The 24,887-nt window shown below is 39.7% G+C and overlaps 1 protein-coding gene across 2 annotated transcripts in view; it reads right to left on the bottom strand.

Moving 5' to 3' along the window:
• hdac8 (histone deacetylase 8) overlaps positions 1–24,887 on the bottom strand; it is a 43,960-nt gene that overhangs the window by 8,932 nt on the left and 10,141 nt on the right. Inside the window, exons 10-11 of one of the 2 annotated variants that reach the window (XM_061710386.1) lie at positions 10,479–10,584; positions 7,316–7,468 (exon numbers count right to left, since the gene is read on the bottom strand). In XM_061710386.1, coding sequence (XP_061566370.1) covers positions 7,362–7,468; positions 10,479–10,584 — 213 coding nt within the window. In that variant the 3' untranslated portion in view covers positions 7,316–7,361. Of the gene's footprint in view, positions 1–7,315; positions 7,469–10,478; positions 10,585–24,887 lie in introns of those variants that run through there. The other variant, XM_061710387.1, reaches the window with a different exon arrangement.

Here is a 24,887-nt window from a genome sequence, read left to right as displayed (position 1 = left end):
CAAATGACTCGTGTGCGCAATAACAAACATGTTTGTAATGATAAACCGGCTCTCTCGGAGACGGCTAATTCCAAGCAGAGGGAACAGCATTTTTAAACCTGCATTCTTCCTTTTCAGTACAGGCTTTAGGGCCGGTTGAAAGGAACGGGAGCAAAGATGTTAACGTCCCGCAGTTTTGAAGAATGACGCAAGTCTGGAATTAAGATGCAAGCATACCGAAAATAGCTGTGAAGATAAAGATATACTGGTGCTTTAAACTGCAGAAGTACAAGCTTGAATGTACAATATCCACTGGTGAGTCAGGGATGGATGTGCTACAGGATAAACTAGACCTAGTGGACAAATGCATAACAAAGATGACGACATGTGAAAGAGTTTTCACACGAGAACAGACGAAAGCAGCAGTGATAAGTCTCCTTTTGGCTTAAAAGGAAATATCAATTTCAGCTCCAGTCTTCACTTGTCGATGGATATGAGGACTAAAAACCTCATATCACAATTATGTACTGAGATACTCGCAAAATCACCAAGAACCGAAAAGTTGCACTAGCTGGAAGCTTTTGAACATCTTTCAAACTCAGGCCCTCGTTTTTCACACGCGACTCCTCCATCCAGACCTTTGATGAGTTTAGCTCAGCTACTTAACTGCTGCTTGGTGGAAATCTGCATCACTCCGTTAAACGCTAATTTGTGAAGCCATTCGCAGCTGAATCCTGACTCCACATCGTTCCTTCCAATAAAACAAAAAAAAAAAAAAGCAGAAGCGTGTTTAATCCATGGGGTAATTTTTTTAGGACTTTCCCTTTTCACGTTACATCCCTTGTAAACGCCAACCTCAGGCAGAGTTTACAGTAAATCAAAGCTTGTAGTAACAAGTGACTTCATTTGTTCCTGCAAAGTGAAAATCCAGATCCAGCGGCTGTGCACGAAGCACGTTTCGCTCCCATACTAAGACAGTGGGAAACTCAAAAATCACGCTAAAAACAGGAAAGGCGCATCAGAAAAGAGGAACATCTGTCACAAGTGTCCCTCATCAACAGGATATTTGTAAGACAACGTAATAAAATGACGAGTATATGTTTTCATCCCTCTTGTCTGTACTTGATTTCTGGAAAGTTTTTAGGTATTTTTGTTCCCGGACATCAGAAATCCTGACAAAGTTGGAGCCATTTCTCTCAATCTAACCATCAGTTATCATCATCATCCTCTGCTCCCCTTTCCAGATGTTAAGGAAAGTGATGAAGGCCTCATCAAAACCATCATCTATCTTTCTAAGGCGTGTACATCATGTTGCAAGTGTATATTTTTGTGTGCAACGTCTCATCAGCTCAAGGGAGGAATTAACAAGCACAAGTTGAAAGATGTGACGATGCTGCGATATTTCCCCACAAACAGACAGACATGTGCACATGTGCTCACGGCCTCCAGGGAAATCAGTTATCAGTCTCTTAGAGCAGTGAATACACAGAGAGCGAGGCAGATGCCACAGTGGTGGAAAACCCGCAATAAAAATTCACATTTTAATTGATACCGTTTTAGCGTGCATGTGTGAAAAACAAAGATCAGGAAAGACTGAGTAATCCTTTAATGCTTTGAACACTGCATATCATTTGTTTATTCCACCAGGCATGAAAGATTACCAACGCACCAGTTTACAGCGGTCATAAAAGCTAACCTCTTTCTGATGTCAGTGGCAGAAAACAACTCAGCTTTTATTACTTTTATGGTTTCTATAATTTTAGCTGACTGGCTGGTAAAGGCGTTTTAGCCACACTGGTGGTGCCACTCTGCTGCTATAACCTCAGCCCAACTCCTTTTCTGCAGCAAATTCAAATTACAATCCATTTTTACCATTCCTAAGATCCTGGATTTATGAGGATAAATCTTACCGACTTTGCTGATTATCTGACTTCATTTAGCAAAATCAACAGGTTAAAATGTCTTGAAAAGAAAAGTCTGCTTTAAGTAACTTGTCATTATTAGCAAGCTAAAACAGCAGTTAAAAACTAACATACTCAAAGTGACTTGCAAATATCCTAAAGGTGTTTTTTAAACCATGAGAATTGACCTATTGGTAAGACACGCCCCCTCAAATGCATTTGAACCAATGGCTGTTGAGCATCAGTTGCACAGCACTTCAGCTCCACGGAAACACACCAGAAGGTCCTCAACTCTCATCTGTTTTGTGGTGTTTATGCTGAAAATAAGGGTAAATCAATGTCCCTGGGAGTATCCTGACAAGACGGTTAATGGAGTTAATTTTATTCAAACAAAACAGCTAAATGCCTTGGATTAAGCTGAGAACTTTATGTCCAGAATATCAAAAATGATGTGTATATTAAATCAAAGCAACAATTCTTTTCATCTCTGCCTACGTTACCTAGAGAGATATTTAATGACAATCATTACAAAGAAACAGCCTTTGCTCGGAAAAGTTAGCTATCAAGTACCAAACGCCAACCTGCCGCCAACCGTAAAATAATCTCATTATTTACCATAACTACATTTAGATTTTGTCCCAACTCCAATTTGAATACTTTCTTACTTTCTCCTTTACCAAATATAGCCTTTTCTTGTCCAAATTTAGTCTAAAACATGTTGGGACAGTTTTTTTTACACAGGCAATCACCGATTGTGAAACTGTAAACAACACCGCTAGCTCGTCCAAGCCCCGCCCCCGTTGCTAGGTCACCTCTCCCGTCCACTTCAATTATAAAAACACAGTTTTACATCACTATTTCTAATTAATGTACCAAAGAAAATCAACAGAAACTAGATGTAAATGAAAAGAACACTTCGGCCCAATCCCAATTCAACTTCACTCGCCCTTCTTTTCTCCACTCGCCCTTCTTTTCTTCCCTAACCCCTAAAAAAGAAGGGGGAGATTTTAGGGCACTTGAGATCTAGGGCACTTGGCCCAGGTGCCTGTCCCATTTCTCCTACTCCCCCTCGTTTTCATCCCTACCCTGATCAGGAAGCAGAGAGCCAAAAGCTGTTTTAATTTCAGCTGTAGCGCTGTTATGGCACTTTATTAAGTTTTAATATTTTTTCAGGTATAAAGGTAACCTTTAAGATCCGCAACCGGGGCTCAGTTTATCCAATTAACGCCTGTTAAGAAATTTGCTCCGAAATTTCGAGATTTCTGTCTGCCGGATCCGGAGCTTGGGTCCGCGTTAAATCGACGCAGAGCCTACGGCGTAGGGTACGGCCATGGATCTATAATAATAACTGGATCGGACGTCAAAAATGGCCGCCCATTCATTTCAATGCATTCTGCTCAGCCAGCGCATCCGCCGAAAAAATCTCTGACTTCCGGGTTTACTTCCGCATACAGCGGCCCATAGAGCATGCGCAGTTGAGTCACCTCCCATGATGCTCTGGGGCCTCCCATCATGCCCCGGGGCAATGACGCGAATATTAATATAATATGTATTAATATAATATCTTAATTAATGTATATTATTACATGTATAGCATTACATATATTATTAATGTATTAATATAATATAATTATATAATATATATTAATATAAAACATCCGTGGAATGCACGGACACGGCTGTGACGTCAGCCGTGACGTCACGCCCAGAAAGAGACTTTTCTTTTACTTTTCTGGCCGTTATAAAACATTTTTGACGGATATAAAGTCCATGACTTAAAAATATAGAATACAAAGATTAGTAATTGCCGGGGATTACAGCTGGAGGTGTCCTGTGAACAGTTTTAGAGGCTTCTCTTTTACTATTGCGGTCTATGGGAAAAAAGCTTTCTGGGCCGCATGGGATTTTTGGTTGCAGTATCGCGGTTGGCCACTGGAAAAAATCGGCGCGCCTTCTGACTGCCAGACCCGGGGGCTGGGTACGGCGTACGGCGCGCGTCGCCGCGTACATCGACGCAGACCTTACGGCGTAGGCTCTGCGTTGGTTTAACGCGGAACCATAAATCCCTTTATTCTGGCGTGATATCGGCAACTTTATCTGAAAGTGTGTAAATTACCCAGATAACAGCTGGATTACTTTGTGGTTTCTGAAAACTATTATATCCGAAACATCCAAAACAAATCTGACGAGTCACAGGATTATTTCTCTCTATTTCTCTGAGACGAGTCTGCCTGTTTGCCTTCGGTCGGCGAGTCAAATCGACGCAGAGCCTACGGCATAGCTTACGTAGCCTACGGCGTAGCTTACGTAGCCTACGGCGTAACCTAACAGCCTTTACTCCGGCGCGATCTTAGCGAACAACGGACAAAAAAGGGATTATGTACATTCACTGAGTGAATATTATGAAAGTAAAATATTGGTTTGCAACTAGAAATGTAATCAAAACGCATTTTTATGCAGAAACTAACTCAAGATATTGATTTTATTCACAAAAAAATAAGAAATGTCCGCCATGTTTTTTTTTTTTGATTCAGTCCGCAAATGACGATGAAAAGCATTCTGGGAAATTTTCATACCCCCTCGCTCGCCAAGTGAGCATCTGAAATCCCTCGATTTGTAGGGGCTATTCTCAGCCCCTAGCCCTTGTTATGCCCCCTCCCCCTAGGTGAAAAGAGGAATTGGGACACCACTACCTTCACGGGAACGCGCAAAAGTTAGGGTTAGTGAAGAAAACGAGGGCGAGGGGTTCAATTGGGACGCAGCCTTCAGGTACCGTGCGAGTTTTAAAAAAAATTATGTTTTCAGCGAAAATTAAGATTAGAATTAGAAAAATTAGAAGGGTTGAACTGCGAGTGTGGCCGTCCACATAGCTTTATCCAAAGCAGAAATTTTTTGTAATTTACTGTTGGTTTTGGGATGAAATGTATTCCTGTGATTCTCTCTGGGTAGCGGGTGTCACTTTTACAAGTGCACACCGCTTAACCATTTTAAGATAAATAAATAAGTTCGCGGTTGTAGCCTGCTGCCGAGCAGACTTTGTTTTGGAAGTAGGGACTGGATTTCTGACAGTTTGGGGATAAATATACGCTGCATCCTCACTACACTGTGTGCAGTGTGTTCCCAAGTGTTCCTTTTTACTAATACAAAGTTTTTAAAAAATGATCCAGTGATTTAAATTTTGATACAAGGCAAGTTAAAACGACGCTTTTTCCATTGATGTGAACGAGAGACACGGCTTATTTGACCAACAGGATATTCTGCCCGGAAGTAGCAACAGAGAATGATGTTGATTGGTCCCTGACTGACCAATCAGAAGGCTGACAAAGGGTCAATTAAAGACAACAGAACCGGTTTGTAAATATGTAAGCAGAAATCTTGTGCAAAAGCTAATTTCATTAAAAACTTAGTTTTATTTAATAGTTTACTTCAAGTTCGTGGCATTACAGACCCACAGGGAGGATCGTTCCCGCCCCCAACCTTGGACATGGACTCTTTAAAGTGAGTTTACCGTTTGGTTACAAGGTAAAATGTATAAATCATGAGGGCCGACCATGCAAGTCACCAGTGTATGTAAGGCTTGTTATATTCATAATCTAGGCTACACATCCACCACATTCATCAGTATCCCCTTTCACTCAGACGGTTGGGCTCTCTGTGACCTTTGCCGAAATATTTGTGAGGTACGTGGACCGAAAAGAGGGACAACATGGTGACATTGTTGGAGGCACAATGGCAACGCTGTGCGTCTGAACCAGCAGGGGAGGCAGTTATAGCCAGTCAGAGCATTGCACACTCCGTCTGACATGACATTTACTGTACGTAAAGAGAACGTTTGCGTACTTGAAGATACATGAATCAGACCTCTAAAAGCAAAAGTTTTCAAAATTAAGAGCTGAACCTCAGTAAAATGTGTTTTTACACCCTAATAACAGGCTGTTGAGAGGCCACGGAGTTAAAGATTGACAGCATGTCGCCAGTCCTTGAAGGTGAGACCAAAATATCCTGCAAGCTTCCTTGTGGCTGTTTACAATACAGGTTAAAAATGTACCCCGCCATTTATATGGCGAGCCGCATGAGCCAGTGTAAACCATCTGAAAAAAATGTTTCAATAACGGCTCCAGACTTGCTGTCAAGTTAATAGACATGGTTTTTATGTAGTATTTGAATATTTGTTTAAAAAAGCAACAAAAAAAACCCACTTTGTGGAAAAAAGTGGATCTGTATTTAGCTAACTACCAAGCTAGCGCACATCTACAATTAAAAAGCATGCCACTAATCAGATGATAAAGACAACAGTGGTTGTACTATATGAACTTCAAATGACATATATCGGCAACCTTGATATGTTGATCATTACTGCATACTTTCTTGTTGCAAAGGATGTTGCTAGCTCCAGAGAGCAGTTTGTTTGTGTGTTTTTTTCTCTTATACTGTTGTAAAGTTGGTGGAGTTAGTGTCCATCTATCTTTATAAAGTCTAAGAAGAACATCTGTGCTTATGTAAGTGAAGCCTCGATCACAGATGGGCAATCCAAAGGGCCACGTTGATGTAGTTTAAGGAAACAAAGCCCCTTAAAGGGTTTGGGAAGAGCTTAATGAAACGTGGGAAGTTCACCAGGCCTCTCACAGCCGGCTCTGTTGCGCAAACTTGTGCTACACGATGTAGTGAACTTTTATTCCCAGTTCATGGAAACATGATACTCCGAGTCGGAAAACATTTTCAGGGCTTTTACTTGTTTTCACATCAATGATGAGTCTGTACGACTGTTAGTACCCTTACACTTCCTGAACGCAGCACACCAGACTTATCAAATATATTGCTATTGAAGCAGCACTTATGACAAATACTAATTTAATCACAGTAAGTACACTCACAAATTCTGAGTCAACTTTCCTCTTTTTTGAAGTCTACAGTAGTTCTGCTGGCTGTATTTTGCTGTAGAGTGACTAAAGTTAGAAAAGCACTGTTTGTGTTCCACAAATTGTATGAAAAGTACAATACAAATAAAGTTTGATTGATTAAAAAACTGCATAATACAAAATGATCATTTTATCTTTCAACCAATAAACTAAATTGATCTAAAAAAGGTATTATCTCATGATGCAGGTTTCTAATTTTAAACATACTGGTTACAATCATCAAATATACTGACTGAAAATGGAAATAAAAAGGGATTCTTGGGATTGTAAGCTCAAGATTTCCATCTTTTTAGTTTGTTTGTGCCTGTAGGCAGCGGGTACATATACACCAAGAGGCACATAATCTCACACCAACCACTTTCTCAGGAAAACCAGTGTTTATAAACCACACTTTGTTTCCAAACCAGAGAAACACAGCGATGATGTCATGTGGACATGTTTCCCGAGAGGTGAATGTGGTCGTTATAAATATTTTTTTTTTGTGCATATACATTAAGTGAGCACACATGCTGGTCTTTCTATAATCAGGGATGGAGGAAGATTAAAAGACACATTGCTATATTTAAATATATATAAAAATTACTAACATTGAGCCTTTGGAGTCTTGCATGTTGTGTGGTTTTGCGTTGAGGTGCTTCTGACTAAATGTGAAATGACAGAGAGCAGAAGCTGAGAGGCGACAGAGAGAAAATGAAAAGAAAAACAGAAAACAGATGGGAACAGTTAAAAGCAGCAAGACGAGGAGCAAAGATGAAGCAAATCCCTTGAATTCATTTAAAAGGGAGAAATAAAGAACAAGCTGTTCTACTTGTATACGAGAAACAATCTAGAGAAATCAAACCAAAAAAAATTAACACATTTTGAGGAGGTGAAACTACAAATATGTAACAGTCAATCATTAAAGAAATTCTTTAAATTCTTTAAATATTTAAAAATTTTAAAATGAGTCTTTCTTATTTGAGACTGCAGTTCAATCGGCTGCGTCTAATAAAAACCACATTAAAGAAGAGATATTTGCTACCCATCAGGATGTATTGGCTTAACGTGAACCAGCAGCACAGCTGATCCTTCAATTTGATACCTGAGGAATTTAATGCTGACCGGACAGACAGACAACGGGCCTTTTGTTTTTTGCTGCTCTAAAAAAAAACATGCTCTCTTGAGGTCCAAATCATGGTGCATCCCATGATGTTTTCCAGGCTCATGTCAGTTTTGTAAAAAGAAAATTCATATCCATCTTTCAGTGGTGCTCAGATTTAAACTGTGAGATAAATGTTTTGCACTTAGAGTGGACAACTCATGTCCATTCATAACCTTTTTAAGAGAGTAGCTTTGCAGCCGTAGTATTTCCAAAAAGCCTGTAGTTATTCCAGAACGACTAAAACCAAGAATCACAAGATGTGAATTAGGGCTGGGCGATATATCGAAATTTTAATATATATCGATATATTTTCAAACACGATATGGTACGAGACAATATCGTTTATATCGATTTAAAAAAAATATATATTTTTTTTTTTTTACATTTTTTTTTTTTTATGATTTTGATATAGCTTATTTTGTGACAAATTGACTTGAATGTTTTATTTGAGATTTGCACAAATGTTTTGTTATTTGCACAACTGTCAACCTCAGTGGAAAAGTCTGCCTGTTACTGTCTACATTGTATTAATTGCACAGTGTATTTTAATTTAATTGTTATGCAGGAAAGGGATATTTGTTTTATTTTATTCAAGAAGCATTTTTATTCTATATATGCAGGCAGTTTATTTTTATTTCATTTGTTTTATACATTTTGATATTGTGCAGACCTCTGTTAATAAATGAACCTGTGTGACATTTGGCACGAGGCTTTGTATTAAAACTGACTGTTTTTTTAAGGGTTTGCCTCAGAAAAAAATGAAGCTAACAGAGATGCTATGCTATAATGCTTGTGGGAAACCCCAATTAAGGCACAGAAAAAATATCGAGATATATATCGAGTATCGCCATTTAGCTAGAAAATATCGAGATATGACTTTTGGTCCATATCGCCCAGCCCTAATGTGAATGAAAAACTGTGGATTTGGCTCAAGTGTTTCCTGATTGGTTGATTTCCTGGAGGCCTACTGACGGCCAGAGCTAAGGCCTCATGACTCCTCCAAATCCTCCAAAACAAACACTGTCAAATTTATCAACACATTAAAATGTTGTTTTCAAAATGTCCTTTAGGACCTCAACAACTAAATTTTCCATGAACGTTTAAGCCAGAATCAGAAGATGAAAACGGGCAGCACAGGGAACCACAAAAACAATGACTACCGCTGGACGACTCTGATTGGTAAATACTATGCTTATTACTTTGGTATTGTGTAATTTTACAGATTATGTTGTCTTCAGCACTTATTGTCTATATACATGTTTTTCAGTAGGGTAAAGATGTGGAAAGTGCAGTAAAATGCCAAGAGAGTTGGAAAATACTGGAAAATAGAAAGAGGGACACTACTGATGCTGCTTTTGAGTCAGTTGCCAAAACTTATGGCTGGCTCGGTGTGTCTTTTTATGTGTGAGATGGACTATAGTCACTGACTGTACCCATGATTGCTGCACCAAACATGTCCACAGAAGGGTTGCAACCCCTGGTTTTGTCACTGGTCTTGGTATAAACAGATTGCACGGACTGAGTCATTGTCAAGGAACTTTCCCTCCAAACCAAAATCAAGTTTCTTTGGAAACTTCTTGAAAACAAAATCAAAAGTACTTAATAAACCGGACAAGCAGATCCACATGGATGGGAAACATATTAGACCTTCTGTTTTTAAAGTCAACAATGACGTTCTTGCTCTTGTTGATGTGCAATGCCTGGAGAATATGAGCATACCGCATATGAGAGTAGTACCTCATATGATTACCTTGTTTTTCGAGCCTCCGCTAAAGTCTAACTTGACAAGTCATCATAATAACAGTGCAGTTAAGTCAGAAAATACTTTTACACAACTCGACAGACCCAATTTTCGTCTTCCTACTTATTACAGACACATACACGGAGAGACAAATGGATAGCTACGATGCCAAACTCAACATTTCTCTCCCAGAAGGAAGCAAAAGTGGAGTTCCTGTCGATTTTCTTCAAGTCAGATCTCGGTTGAACTTAACTTGTATACAAATTTCTTGGCTGGCTTTGTTTAGCTGAATTCCTGACATCTCGTCTCAGCGGTAATTTTCCTGCCATTCAACTTTTTGCCGAAGCTTCACCCCGCTGCTTTCTCCCGAGAGCCATAGGCTGTAAACACTGAGCCAGCTTTAAGCCTCGACCACAAGTCTGGGGACAGACACTCACTTAAAAAAAATCAACATGCAGGACAGACACAAAAGGCACAAAGAGACAAAATATGCAAAATGACAAAAGCCATAATCATCAAGAAACCAGACTCTCAATGAGATGCGAGGAAAAAGAGGCTTTGAGTCACACAGAAGGGACACAGAGTAAAAAACCCCGCTATACTTCGTGTCTAATACAGAGACATATAGAGACAGAAACAGATGTATGAAACCACACATTAAAAGGAGCCAAAAAGAGAAGAAAGGGCTAAAGGTGAGCGACAGTTCAGCAGAACACAAACACACACACACACCTGTTAAACCTCTCCACCCACACACAGCCATGCACCTGTGCATGAAACAGAAGCTCTGCACACACCTTTGATGGTGCTGATGACCTGGTCCAGGTGCTTGCTATCGTTGCGGTCTGGTCTACAGCTCGGGCTGATCTCCAACGAGTAGTCTGGCCCGTATTCTGTAAAAAACTAATACACACATGCAAGTCGTATGAAAAACAAAGCACGCCCTTATTCACTTCTGAGGTTTCATCAGCGATAAACAGCAACACATTACCTATTAGACCACATCATTATCTTTTTAACCCAAATTAAGCCAAAACTCAGAAGTTGCATGGGAAAAACTTATCACGCCCCATGAATTAAAAGCTTATAGAACAATCTTCAGTAGTAGTAAAGTGCAGTAATCTTTGGGGGAATGTAGGTCCACCATTCTTTACATCATCACCTCAGTTTTGGGGTATTTGTTTGAACAATTTTCATAAGATTATGTCACATCAGTTCAACCAGGACTAGGTGTGGATTTTGATTGAGCTGTTGCAACATCTTAAGCCAAGTCTTGTATATTCGATGAAATTCTTAGAATTGTTGCCCTTTTTCTCTTTTTTTAATCTTGGTATACAAAATTCAAAACTGATTCAGTGATTGCAAGATGCTCAGGTCATATGTTTCTATAAAGCAGCAACAAATGATCACTCTTCCACCACCATGCTTGACAGATGGAATGAGGCGTTTATGCTGGTATGCAGTGTTTCCGACAAACATGGGGCCGTGCATTATGGCCAAACATCTCCACTTGGGTCGGATCTGTGCGAAGGGCATTCTTCCAAAAGTCTTGTGGTTTGTTCTGATGTATTTCTGCAAAAGTGAAGCTATGCTCCCATGTTCCATTGAGGGAGAAGATGCTTTCTCCTGGCAACCCTTCCAAACATGCCAAACTTGTGCAGTCTTCTTTGGGTTTTGCTGCCATCCACATTGACTGAGGCCTGCAGTGTCTAAGATGTGGGTCTTTTTTCTTTTTTTAAGACATTTCTTTGAATATTGCACAGTGTGAATTTACTAGTCTTTTTGTTTGTTTTTTCTAAGCACTTTTTATGACCAGTTTTTTTTGTTGTTGTCTAACACAGCATATAAAAACACATAAGGCTTCTTTTCATGCTTCTGGCCAAGGTTAATGCAGTTTTTAAGCCAAAGACAAAGTAAAGGCTTTTCTCTTCTATGCCAGCCTTAGTTAAATTCAATTTAGTTTGTTTTATTTGTACTAATTCAAGTCATCAAGTCACTTCACACAAAAAAAAAAAAAAAAAAAACACGAAATCCAGTAGGTACAATTCAGTTCAATCCAATTATATTCCAACTTAATCTGATTTATTGGAATTCAGTTCAGTCGACTCAGTCCAATAGGGTCCAGATTCAGAATTCATACAATGCAAAAGCATTAAAATCATAAAACACTTTTTCTTCCTGATTAAGTACAAGGAGTACATAGTACATGAGTACCTGGGGAAAACCCTACCTACGAGAGATGGATTTAAGTAATTCGGTTCCTCCTGAGGATTGTTCACATATAAAACAAGGTGGAAAACCTTGTGATTAATACCTTAACTGAGAAAAAGACATATGACATTTAATAAGGATATATTCACTTCTGCTAAATACTGTAAATATGCACTTATGATTATATTGTTCTCGACATTGTGTTTCGACTGAAGCAGAAAAGTGATGTAAAACCAAAAGTGAACAGGACTGAAAAGTAAAGCGAGTAAAAGGTAGACAGGAATGCATTTACATCAATTGTGATATTAGTATATGGAAAGTAAACTGATTACCCCATATCATCGATTTCATTAAAATCCTCGTATCAAAGTCACAAAAAATGATTTAATAGTCGAAGAAAAGTGTGGAAACGTCCTGATGGCAGAAGAGGAAAGTGTGTGAATATGCTCACAGCAAAGAAAACGATGAGGTGATGACGTGTTATTTATGTTTTCTAAATTTAGTGTGTTGACTTAGTGTTGTTTTAGGACGAACAAAAATGGGAAACGATAGAGTAAGGTTCATGTACAAATGGAAGCTAATAAAGAATAAAAGTAAATCAAAGCTCCACTAAGAGAAATAGAAAAGAAGAAGCAGGTGGAAATCCAGACAGCAGGTTCAACCAAAAGTTAAACCTAGGGTATCTCAGTTGAAAAAAAAAAAGAAAAAGAAAAAGGAGAAACTATTTCCAGGGAATTGGTGGGGCCGTGACTCAGTGCCATGAAAGCAAAACAAACCGGGCCAGGTCTGACCACAAGTGCGTCAGTCCGTTTGCAGCAAGTGTTGTGAAAGCCTTGGACTCAGCGGAACATGCCGAGCAAGCCAAGGTGACTGACATCTAACACAAAAGTCACGGAGAACGGACGGGACCAAACAACTCAAGCTGCATAAAAGAAATATATGAATGTAGGAAAAAAATCTCAATGCCCAAATATTCAATTCAAGATAAGATAATAAAAGCTGAGGATCTTTAGAAATGAGTTAAGAGCCTGGGGATGGTTATCCTAAACCAACGTCAAGCAATCATTTCTACACTGATGCCTCTGACATTTTAAAGGCAGGGATATCTGGCCCTTATCTGCTTAGCAATTTTCATGGATGTAATAATCAATAGATCTGCCGGCACCAAACGCAGATCCGCACGCGGCAGAACTCATCCGACGCGAAGGAGAAGACTTCTGCTTATTTGGAGACAAAACGACTTTGTTTAAAAGGCCAGTTGTGTGAGTCAGACAGAGAGAATGCGTGCTTGTGCAGGTCCAGCAGCCAGTGCAGGTGAAGGTATGCCCCCCTTCTCCACCCCACCACCCCATTTACCCCGTGTGTTTATTCTGATGATCCGTGGATACATGCCTGTGAACACAGATAAGTCCCTGATTCGATGTGTGTGAGCCTGTTTCCAATTAGATTCCAATGAATTTCTGTGTCTTACCTCCGGTCTCAACATGAGAGTCTTACTTACAACACACACACACACACACACAGACACACACACACAGTATTCCCATGAACTCGGTGATCTAGCTCTTGCTGTGCAGTATCACACAAAACACACACACAGTCTCCTGCTGGCTGCTTGTTTGGCTTGGATGACCATAGCGAGGAGACAGAGGGGAGGCAGTAGAAGAGGAAGTGAATAAGCCCTCCAGCTACACGTCTATCTACATATTTTATATTCTAATAGTTGTTTAGGTGCAGCAAAAGTCAAGCAGCGACGGTTCGAGGGCGGGACGCGACAGAGAAAATGATGAGGGCCAAAAGAGACGGCGATGTGTGATCCAGTGACGCAGCACATCTGCGTCACCTGGGCAAGGTCGAGAGACAGAAAATACCCACAGACTGGCTCCGGTGTCTCGGGTAGAGACGCTCAGACAGATGGATAGGAAAAAGGTCCCTGGTTATTTACCTTGGTCCTTAAAATACCCGCTTCTTGTACAAATTTGTGTAAGAAACCCCAACACAGAGACGTCTCAGTGTGTATTTATGATCAATTTCATTTTTGCAGCATGCATTACAAAAAAAGACACTACAATAACTATGGGCAATTATCACAGTTTATTAAACTTGACTTCCAGTCCATGAAAGAATTTTCTACTTTGGCTCTCCAATGCGAACACAACCAGTCATCTAGTACATGTCACGGAGAAAAATAAACAATAAAAATAAAATCTACCAGCTTTTCACTTCACAGTCAAAATGAGATTGGATTTCTCTACTGTTTTATAATTGTGATTAACAAATCAATCGTTTCCATTTGTTTATGACACTATTGTAATATATCCTCTAAATAATTTGCGCCTAAAAAGAGGAACAGCTGTTAAATGTTAATGAATATAGAAATAACTGTGTAGGCCAGAGTCTTGTTGAGAAGGCCTATATTATCAAATCAAATAAACTGTATAGTAGGAAACAACATGGAGATATACTATTCATTTAATGAATTAAGGTAATCAGATTGACTATGCAACTATAATTATCTGAAATAATTGGGAGGATTGGGAGGGTGTTTTTAACAATGTCTTTCATCTTATTTTGCACTGAAGATGGATAAAAAAAAGGAAAAACTGTTTTCTAAAGTGTTATGTGCCAGGAGTGTTAAATTTTGTTAAATACTTTTCTTTTTTGCACGTGCATTGGTTGTAATTACTAACACTTTGCAGAATTTAAAAGCAAGAGCTTCAAATCTGAGCTCGGAGAGGAAAAATACATTTCAGGACGAAAATAATGACAATTTAAACTTTCAACGTCGTAAAATATAAAAACCACAAAAAAAATGTTTGTTAATTCAATCCCAAACTATAAATCACTGTTGACCTCAAACTCTTTTTCCTCCTCTGTTTTTGGATTCACAAACATTTGCTGGTCAGCGTGTTTGGTTCACATGGGAAGGACTTCGTGTTCAGTATGGAGGTGTGATTCCAAACGTCTCCGGGCTAAACTGTTCATGCAACAGAAACAGGTGATTGCGGTCGTATTGGGTCTTGGCTGAATGGACCTGTGGTGTGAAACGTTGTGAGGATGACTCAGACAGGAATTTACAACTAGCTCTCATCGAAACCAGGAAGAGGGAAAATGAGCTGCCATAGAGCTCAGGGAGAAGAACTGGTCCAAGTTATTTTTATTGAAATAAATAAAAAGAAGCTGGACCTAAACCACACAGTGGTCAGCAAAGAGGTGGAGATGGACAACTGAGTTCAAGCTCAGTTTTTTATTTAGTTAATAGTTGCGTTTAGGGGAACATTTAAGAAATTAAAACAGTTTCTGTCCATAACTGGTACATTTCACAGCTTGACAATCACAGAGTGTTTAAGACTAATTTCATTATCATAATGGCTGTAAAACATTTTAAGGAAACTCAGCATTTGTATTAGGGCTGGGCGATATATCGAGATTTTAATATATATCGATATATTTTCAAACGCGATATGGTACCAGACAATATCGTTTACGGTATATCGATTTAAAAAAAAAAAAAAAAAAAACATATGATTTTGATATAGCTTATTTTGTGACAAATTGACTTGAATGTTTTATTTGAGATTTGCACAAATGTTTTGTTATTTGCACAACTGTCAACCTCAGTGGAAAAGTCTGCCTGTTACTGTCTACATTGTATTAATTGCACAGTGTATTTTAATGTAATTGTTATGCAGGAAAGGGATATTTGTTTTATTTTATTCAAGAAGCATTTTTATTCTATATATGCAGGCAGTTTATTTTTATTTCATTTGTTTTATACATTTTGATATTGTGCAGACCTTTGTTAATAAAGGAACCTGTGTGACATTTGGCACGAGGCATTGTATTAAAACTGACTGTTTTTTTAAGGGTTTGCCTCAGAAAAAATGAAGCTAACAGAGATGCTATGCTATAATGCTTTGGGGGAAACCCCAATTATGTCACAGAAAAAATATCGATATATATCGAGTATCGCCATTTAGCTAGAAAATATTGAGATATGACTTTTGGTCCATATCGCCCAGCCCTAATTTGTATAATGACTTTTGACAACACTAACAGCTGATGTGCCGTCTCCTCTCCCTTAAATGACGAATATTGCACTTCCTCTAATGGTCTCCGTCATGGCGATGAGCATTCGCCATAGATAGAAGTGACAAATGTCTCGTGGTTTGTCAAAACGCTTTCATGTAAACATACTTTTAACTTTATGCATCCCACAATTAACAACACTTTCGTGTTTGTTTGGTACCTTCAACAATAAATCCTGAAATTTAGTTTTGAAAGGAAGTCCTACAACAGCCTTATTATACATTTTAAAAACTTGTGCATCCACTCCTCTGCAGGTACATGTATATGCATATACACATGCACAAGTTTGAATATGAGGAGCAGGAACATGCCCGTGGGAAGTCTGAGTATGTGTTCGTGTGCACGAGCCCATCTGTGGACAGCGGTGTTGTGCCCGAGTACGTGTGAGAGCATGTTTGTTTTTACAGCCATCAGCAGGATCTCCAGCTATAAAGGATGCCGAGCTGCACAACAGAGAATAAAATGTCTCAGAAAACAAATGGAGTGTGTCTGCTATCATGCTTCTATCTAATAAATGTTTTCAAGAGGGAAACGGCTCAGTGTTCAAAACACAGTCACGTAGCGCACATACACCTCTCGCCCGCTCCACATCTGGTCTCGTACTCTCCTCGTTTTTCATCATTCCATCCTCTTTAGATTCAACTGACACTTTCCCTTTTAAGGTACTGAACTCCATAAATACCATTTGTGTGCTTGGAAACTTAAAAGCAACTGTGGAATTACTAAGTATTACTGTATGGATCCACTTTGTGTGTTGTATACTAGTGCATACATTACTTTTTGAAATCAAATTAAACCGAATGAAATATAGCAATTCAAAATCAGCAATTCATTCGCTTTCTGAGTCGCAACCAAACAAAAGAATAAAGAACTAATCATGAAAAAGAAAAACTTCTAAAGTTGAGGTGTTATGACTTTGAGGCCTGTGAACTTAGAAAGGCATCTCGACTGAAAGGAAAACAAAGAGTGAATCATGATCCCGTCCTCTTGGATCGAGGCTGTCCATGAACTTGAAAAAGCAAACAGGCATAAAAAGACAACTGTGACGAAACCCGAGCTCCCTGAAGGGAAAGTCTGCAGGAAACTGAGCCCTGAACATCATTTCTGATTCATCCCCATCTTCATTAATCAGCACTGCACAGAATACTGAATCAAGCAATCAACTGTATTATTTGCCGATTTGTGGGAAACAAGTTTCCCTCACAGCTTCTCTCACACACACACACACACACACATACACACAGTGTTTGCCTGGTGAGGTTTCCGGTGATTGAACTTGTGATTCCGAGAGCCTGACGGCAATGAGGGGCAGGACAGGAAGTGGCTGTAGACAGGAAAAGGGGAAATAGGAAGTAAAGAGGCGGGACCCGTTCCCACTGCCAATCTGGGAGCAGAGACGCCCTCCCTTCCTGTGTGGCTGAGACATACATTTGTATTTACTTCTGCTCATATGACCAGAGATAATCCGAGGTATAGTTTTCTTTTTTCCTTAAATTAGTTTACGTATCAGTATCAAGTGCATTTTTCTAGAGCTACAGGTGCTTAAAGCCACGCCCCCAAATTTTATTTTATACACGTCTAATACATACACAACATATATGTTTTTGATACTGTTTTCATACTCAATAGAGACATAATACTCTTTTTTCTTAAATTTGACACAAATTCCTGAGAAATTTTCAGATCTTAAGCCCCCCCCGCCAAATAAAAGTGACAAGGTAATTTTTATCATATGTCTCCTTTGCATCTGTGTGTTTATCATGTGAATAGTTACACACACTGACATTTCAGCTGTGCATTCTGATAAAGATGATAAAGATAAAAGTGGTCCATTCACTTAACTTCACCTGCACTATAGTCAGAGGTTTAGCCTGTCCAGGTAAAGGACAGATGGAGAGAAGATGGTTCCTATATTTCAACAGTACATGATATATCGGTGTGCAGTCCCTGATAGCTCAGTGGGTTGAGTTGGTGCACCATGTGCAGGCGGCGCAGGTTTGAAACCCGGCCAGTCGTTATTTGCTACATGTCTTCCCCCCTCTCTCTCTGTCTCTCTGCCCATTTCCTATCTGTCTATCCAAAAAAATGTAGCAGTCTACAAGTAAGTCAGACAGGAATTCATGTTGATGCGCCTTACAGCTTCATTCAGAAATGCCACGCACACCGACAGAGGAAAAACCCCTTTGTCCTGCATTCGCTGATATTTGAGCAACAGTTTTATCAAACATAAATGTAGTTTTGAATCCAATAGTGCAGCTTTGTAAAATGCTTGAGTTATAAAAGATACAAGTCTGAGTTTGGAACTGAAAGAGCAGACAGATCAAATTTTGCACAACCAAGACGTGAATGTATTTCAAAATAAAAGAACTATATGGATGTAAAACGTACGGGAGAGAGAAGAATAGACACGTAAAAAGGGAGAATGTGACAAATGAGATCAGGTGGAATCCCACAAGCAACACGGCTGTGAGTTTGCCCACCGAGGCAACAAAAGGGAAGCCGCAGGCAGTTTGGATCTGCGGTTTGTTTTCCAATTACAGCAGCAAGCCTGAGAGGGCCTCAGCTGCTGGGAAAACCAAAAACAGAATTAGAGAAGAGGTTTGGGTTGCGCAAAAGCATGCATCACTGTGGTGATGGTGTACTAATGCCGATGAGAGGCATTTGGTTTGAGGTCCGTGCAAAATTTGATTGATGGCCACAAAGTTCCAACATATTCCTTGCAGAACCAAAGAGCCACCTTCTACACTTCTGGGGACTCTCCCAGATTCTTTTGTTGACCTCCAAATGTGTGTTTTTTGTTTTGTTATCTTAATTCTTAATGTTGCTTTTTCAGACACTCTTCTGTAGATCCCAGATTTAAAAAACACATTAATCTGTAATTTACGCTTATGAGACACCTTCTAAAAGGTAAAGTGCAGTTTCAGATCTGAATTTAATGAAAGCAAAGGGGCTGAATACATTAATGTGGTACTTAACTTTACACCTTAACTCTTCTTCCCCCTCTTAAAAATTCAGTAGTATTCCATGTGTGTCAATTACAAAAAATCCCCAAACATATCCATTTAAATAACCAGTTGCAATGCAACAAAAGAAGAGGCCCCACACTAGCTTTAGTTTAAAAAAAAAAATACACAAACGCAAATTAAGTCATTGTGGTGAAAGGAAGCATGAAAAAAATGCAAAAAATTGAGTAAAATTAAACACTAGCCATGAATGGGATATATTGTTTGAATTTAGCACATAAAGACCTATTTTGGGATCACGCCTGGAAAGTCAGCTGACTTGCAAAACAGCAACATGGTAATTATACTGAAGAATGCTAAGCTGGGTGGTGGTTGGTATGGTCTCCTGAATGAGAGAAGGTTCCTGGTGGTTCCCAGCAGGAGTCCTTCCATTATATAAACCAGGCTCGCGTTGGATTCCTCGGGGTATTCCACCTTCCTCCCACACGGTAAAGACATGCATATTAGGGCTAATCATTGTAAGATGACTGTAGTGTGGTTGTTTGGGGAACGTTGGAAACGTCACCAGAATTACTCAGTGTGGTTACATGCACATCTAAATAAAGACATTGGCAACAATCTAGCTAAGGATTAAACTTGGAGAAATCCAAGTATTCATGCACGAGAAGACAATCGATTATTGAGTGAGGTGCATTCGACTCTGCGACGCTAGGTGGCGCCACACAATTTCGCGTTGGCATTCTTCCGGTACAATTAGTAAACAAGCGCGAAGGAGGACAACTACATGCTAAAAAATGGACGCTAACAATGCAGCAGCTCTGTACATTTCATACATACTAAGCCTGGTCATGTTAGAATAGAATATAAGCTTTATTTATCATTGTATTAGATACAGTGTATCAACACAACTAAATTTAAGGTGCTACTCCAATCGGTGCTTTAAAATAAAATAAAGAAAACTACTAATAAATACAATGTATGACAGACAAGACATCCCCCTCAGACATGCATACACTTCTCACTCCCTTCAACCTCACTCATCACCCACACCCACACAACCATACACACAGTATCTCCACGCTCACAGTGCACAACGTGTAATATAGCAGTAAAAGCAGCAGCAATATATAAAGTGATAGGTGCAACAGTCCGAGGTAGTGTTCATGAGGGGAGGTATTCACCAGCTAGGGGTGGGTATTGGGAAGGACCTTACGATACGATACGCATCACGATACTTGAGCCACGATACGATACACATTGCGATATCCCGATTATGCGATATCCCGATTATTATATTCTACATAGTTCACCGAAAAATTTAAAAATGCATTACACATCTTAAAATCCAAGTTGTATATATGTACATCAGATGATAGTGATGGATCTTAAAATCCGAGTTGCACGTTCATCAGATTATAGTGACAATTCATGGGACAACCTGAGTCAAAACAATGTTTTATTATAACTATACAAGCTAAAGTTACAACATATTTGTATATGTTTTTCATATTATTTACATCATATGAAATTAACATTAAATTTAGTATGAGGTTGCTTTAATTATGTGGCAAATGATAATAAACACAAGAAAGATGGGTACTCAAACCAAGGACAGGCACAGTGATCAGTCAGTATAGATATAAATCCATAAATAAATAAACCTCTGTCCATTATTTTTCATTTTTTAAGGACAGGCAATTGTGTTATACAAAAAATAAATTATAAAATGAAATAAAACGTGAAATAAAACCTGAGCTCAGTGCAGGGCCCTCCCAGGGTTGGTAGAGAGTGGCAATGCCCAGGACTGTCACTTAGGTAGGAGCACTGGGTGATAGAATGGGGAAAAAATCTGGGATAAAAAAAAAAAAAAAAAAAAAAAAAAAAATCGATATTCAAAATCGGCTGGAAAAGTATCGCGATATATTGCCATATCGATATTTTTGCCCACCCCTACCAGCTATAGGTTATTTAGTGATCATATGGCCCAGGGAGGATGGATCTAGTCTAGTGTCTCCTTACCTTACCTGAGCTACCAATCTGTGACAATAAAATACATTTAGTCCATACACAAGAAATGTTTTAATATATTTTTACAGAAATTACTTACCGATGACATTCACTAATAGGTAACATTCTCTGAGCCTGCAGCTGTTTATTTCTAATAGAAAAATAGAGCCTGTCCAATCAGAAACACCGACTCACCTTTGAACTTCGCGGCTATTCTTAGCGCGGCCCATATTGTTGCACTTCGACTCACACGAGGATGTGCTCTGCCGCCATCGCACAATGGAGGGTCAGTCGAGATCAGCGAACCACCGACAGACAATACGAGCGAACGGCGAGGGTTAATGACTCTCAACGCAGCGGCTCGACTCCTGGTTCAGCCTGCAGCAGACACTTTTATGTGTGTTTTTATGAGATATTGAAATATAATAACTGCAAACCGAGCGACGCCATTGTGTGGGTTATCTGCGAGTGTAATATTTTGTCTGGTAATCAGGGAATATTACAGCTCCATTGTTGGTGTGACCGGCCAAGTTTGACTGATGTTTGTGTTCTTTGGACTTCTATTTTTATTTTTGTCATGTACACTCCAAAAAACTGAAAACTCGCTGTTGGCTACAAGAGGAAAAAAAAACAAAATCAACTAAGAATAAACCCATTCCAGCTCCAAGCCTGCATCCAAATCAAATCTAGATACATTAGCATGGACACATTTCAGTTAGTTTTAACAGTAAAACATCACAACAAGATGCTTGTAGCGGCTGTTTTGTCACATTTAATACAGCTACACAATAAAAATAAATATGCTTTTATACTATTTAAACTTGAGGGGTTTTTCTTGGGAAAGAATGCACTTTTATTAGTTTTACCAACAAGTATGTCCATCACATTGGCGGAAATTAATCGCACAATGAAACACATGAAAACGCAGTAAAACAGGCCAGTGTGGGGTTATGGGGCTGAATGTGTGTATTCATGTGGTCTACAGTAGAGCAGGATGGCTGAGACTCTCTCTCACACACACACACAGACACACACACACACACAAGCAGAAGGGTACAAAGGTAGGTTTTGTTCCTCATGTCGCTGGGACTTCAGCTTTGCTTGGTCATCGTGGATAAATGCCCCTCTTATCGGGCACAGACTGAGCCACCAAAACACACGCATATCTGTTCTGTGACTTCAGCAGAATATCACCTTAAATATACACCCTTTCACTTGGATGAGAGAAGAAAAAAACCTTCCAATTAAAAAAGAAGCTGTTAAGGTTTTCCTAGATTTGCACATTTCAAAAGGAAAACATTAGCGTCCGTGTGTGCGCCTCCCCATCTTCATCATCTGTGGCAGCTGTCGCCGCTGATAGCCGCTTTGTTTTCAGTGAGTGCTCCTTAATGAGGTCAAAGGCTATTTAGGGTCATTGAACCCCGACGGGGAGAAACAAGAGCTACCTTCATCTCGGTCAGAACACACACGCACACACACACACGGGCGCTCACAGTGATTCCTTACATTTGACCGTGATGAGGTCCGAAAATTAAATACTGGAGAAAGAGACTCTTTGTCTGTGTAAGAGTTTGGGAGCAAGAGGGACAGATGGATCCACTGATATCTATTTGAAGTAGACGATGGGTACATCTGAACACTCTGTGTCCATAAAATTTAGTTTAAAACGTAAACATAAAACAATGTAATGATTTACAAATATCTTGATAGTCATTTTAATTGAAAACAGCACAAAAAAGAGGATATTATAGATGCTGAACCTGAAAATGATTGTGTTTTGACATTAAATTGGATGAGTCTTATTTCCTTTTCTTGTTACAATAATCAATTATATAAGATTAGATGAAAGGTGATATCTACTTCTTGTCTGGTGTTACATTTCAGCTACTCAACAGTTCAGGGCAGGCTTAGTTGTGTTTTCAGTTCTACAGTATATTGTTGGGAGGAGATGACAGGTTCAGGGTCAGGTGAATAAAACTGGTACAAATGTACACGCTTTCTCTCAAGTTTTATAAAACTGGGTTTATGCATACTTCTTTTTTATAGATCGCACTAACTACACATGCACAACCCTGAATTAGGCACCCAGTTTAGACCCTGAATGGATGCAGATGCTCACCTACTTCAACGTCTGCAGAAACAAATAAAAATAAAACACAGCAAAGAAAAGAAAGATCTGAACCAAAATACTGATATACTTCTCCATAAAGTCGAGAAAATAAAATTAAGTGACCTCTCAGTTTTAATCTCCAACCAGAAAAATAAAGAAGTAGCAGAATAAAGGAGAATAATCAAATAAGTAATAGAATTACAAGAGGCGGAAAAGCGCACAAGGGTATGGAAGTTTAATCTGAACACAATAAGGGCCTGTACGTGGGGATGACCAGGAAGGACAGAGATGTACAGATGAAGCATAGTAATAATAATAATGGCTTCTGTTGGACACTCAAAGCACTCACAATGGCTGCATTTTTCATTCACTGCTCATTCATACTTGGTGGTCGGCCTCTCCGACCACCGGAACATTCACACACCAGCGATGCCCTCACTGGAGGGTGAAGCGACTTGCCCAAGGACACAATGACAGCTGACTGCGGGGGGAGCGGGGTTCAAACCACCAGTCCTACGGTCACTGGACGACCCGCTCTACCACCTGAGCCACTGCCGTCCCATTCAGATCTCATCAACTACACATGCACAACCCCGAATTTAAACCCTGAATGGATGCAGACGCCCCCTCCCTCTCATCTATCCAGCTGGTCCCCAGGCTCCTTCCCTACATCCCCATGCTGTTTTGATGTGTGAAGACTGTGGTTTGGTATCATCTTGCTGAAATGAGTAAGACATTGACTGAAAAAGACATCATCTGTTTACCAGCACGTGTCACCCCTAATCGTGCGTACATGGTTAAACATCAATAGTGCTTCACATATGTACCATTTCCTCATGATGTTCAGTCTGAGGCTACACTTTTGAACAGAACACGAAGAAGAAAAAAAACTGTCGTTAATCTGTCATGGAAATAACTTCACAGGCTCGTGAACACTTGTAGAAATCACCATCTGAAAACTGTTTATTGTGGTGTCCATGGATGCACATTAAAGGGGACCTATTATGGCATCTAATACCTATTTTAAACAGGCCTTGAATGTCTTAAAAACAAGCTTTTGATTGTTTTTGCTAAATAAATTAGAAATTCAGCCACTGAGCCATGTCTTTAGCATCCCATTCTCTAACCTCCTCCTCTATGAGGGATTCTGAGTGGGCGGGCGGCTATGATAATGAGGCTCTGTGCTGATTGGCTGCCTGATTGACGCGATACACCGCTACGAAAAAATGGCAGAAGCTCCGGCCGGCGGAGTTAGTTGTGGGCGTGGTTTCATGCATCGGAGGCTAACCTATGTAAATTGCGCACGTCGTTACGTAACGACAGGCGCAGAATCTGAACGGCTCGTAGAAGCCACATCACACTGGATGGCTCATCCAGGCGGCTGTACAGACACTGCAGAATTTGGTTGCTTCCCTCCTTCTCTGAGTTGGCAGGCTGAGGGGAGACCACTTTATATATGTTAAAGCAAGAGAAAACATGTTTTTCATAATAGGTCCCCTTTAAAGCTCCGTCATGCAAAACAGAAACAACTACTACTATCTGCTCCGATCATAAGGTCTTTCAAAATGTACTGAGGCAAAGTGGTAAACCGCCCTGACGTCTTGAAAATCTTCTTGGAAAGCATGACTGCTGCATCCTCTGGACCAAAGAGGAGAGGAACCGCTTGGCTGGTTATCAGAGCCCAGTTAACAAAAAAACTAGAAAAACTGTGATGGCATGGGGGTACACTTGTACCCCTAGAGCAGGATGAAGGGCATTTACAGGTTACAGGGCGACATACACTCCGCCCCAAATAAGGACTCTTCCAGGAATGTCAGTAGGAACAA

This window comes from Cololabis saira, chromosome 20, assembly GCF_033807715.1.
Source record: "Cololabis saira isolate AMF1-May2022 chromosome 20, fColSai1.1, whole genome shotgun sequence".
Lineage (NCBI taxonomy): Eukaryota > Metazoa > Chordata > Actinopteri > Beloniformes > Belonidae > Cololabis > Cololabis saira.
Note: the sequence above shows the minus strand (reverse complement) of the source record. Positions and strands in the feature narration are given on the sequence as shown.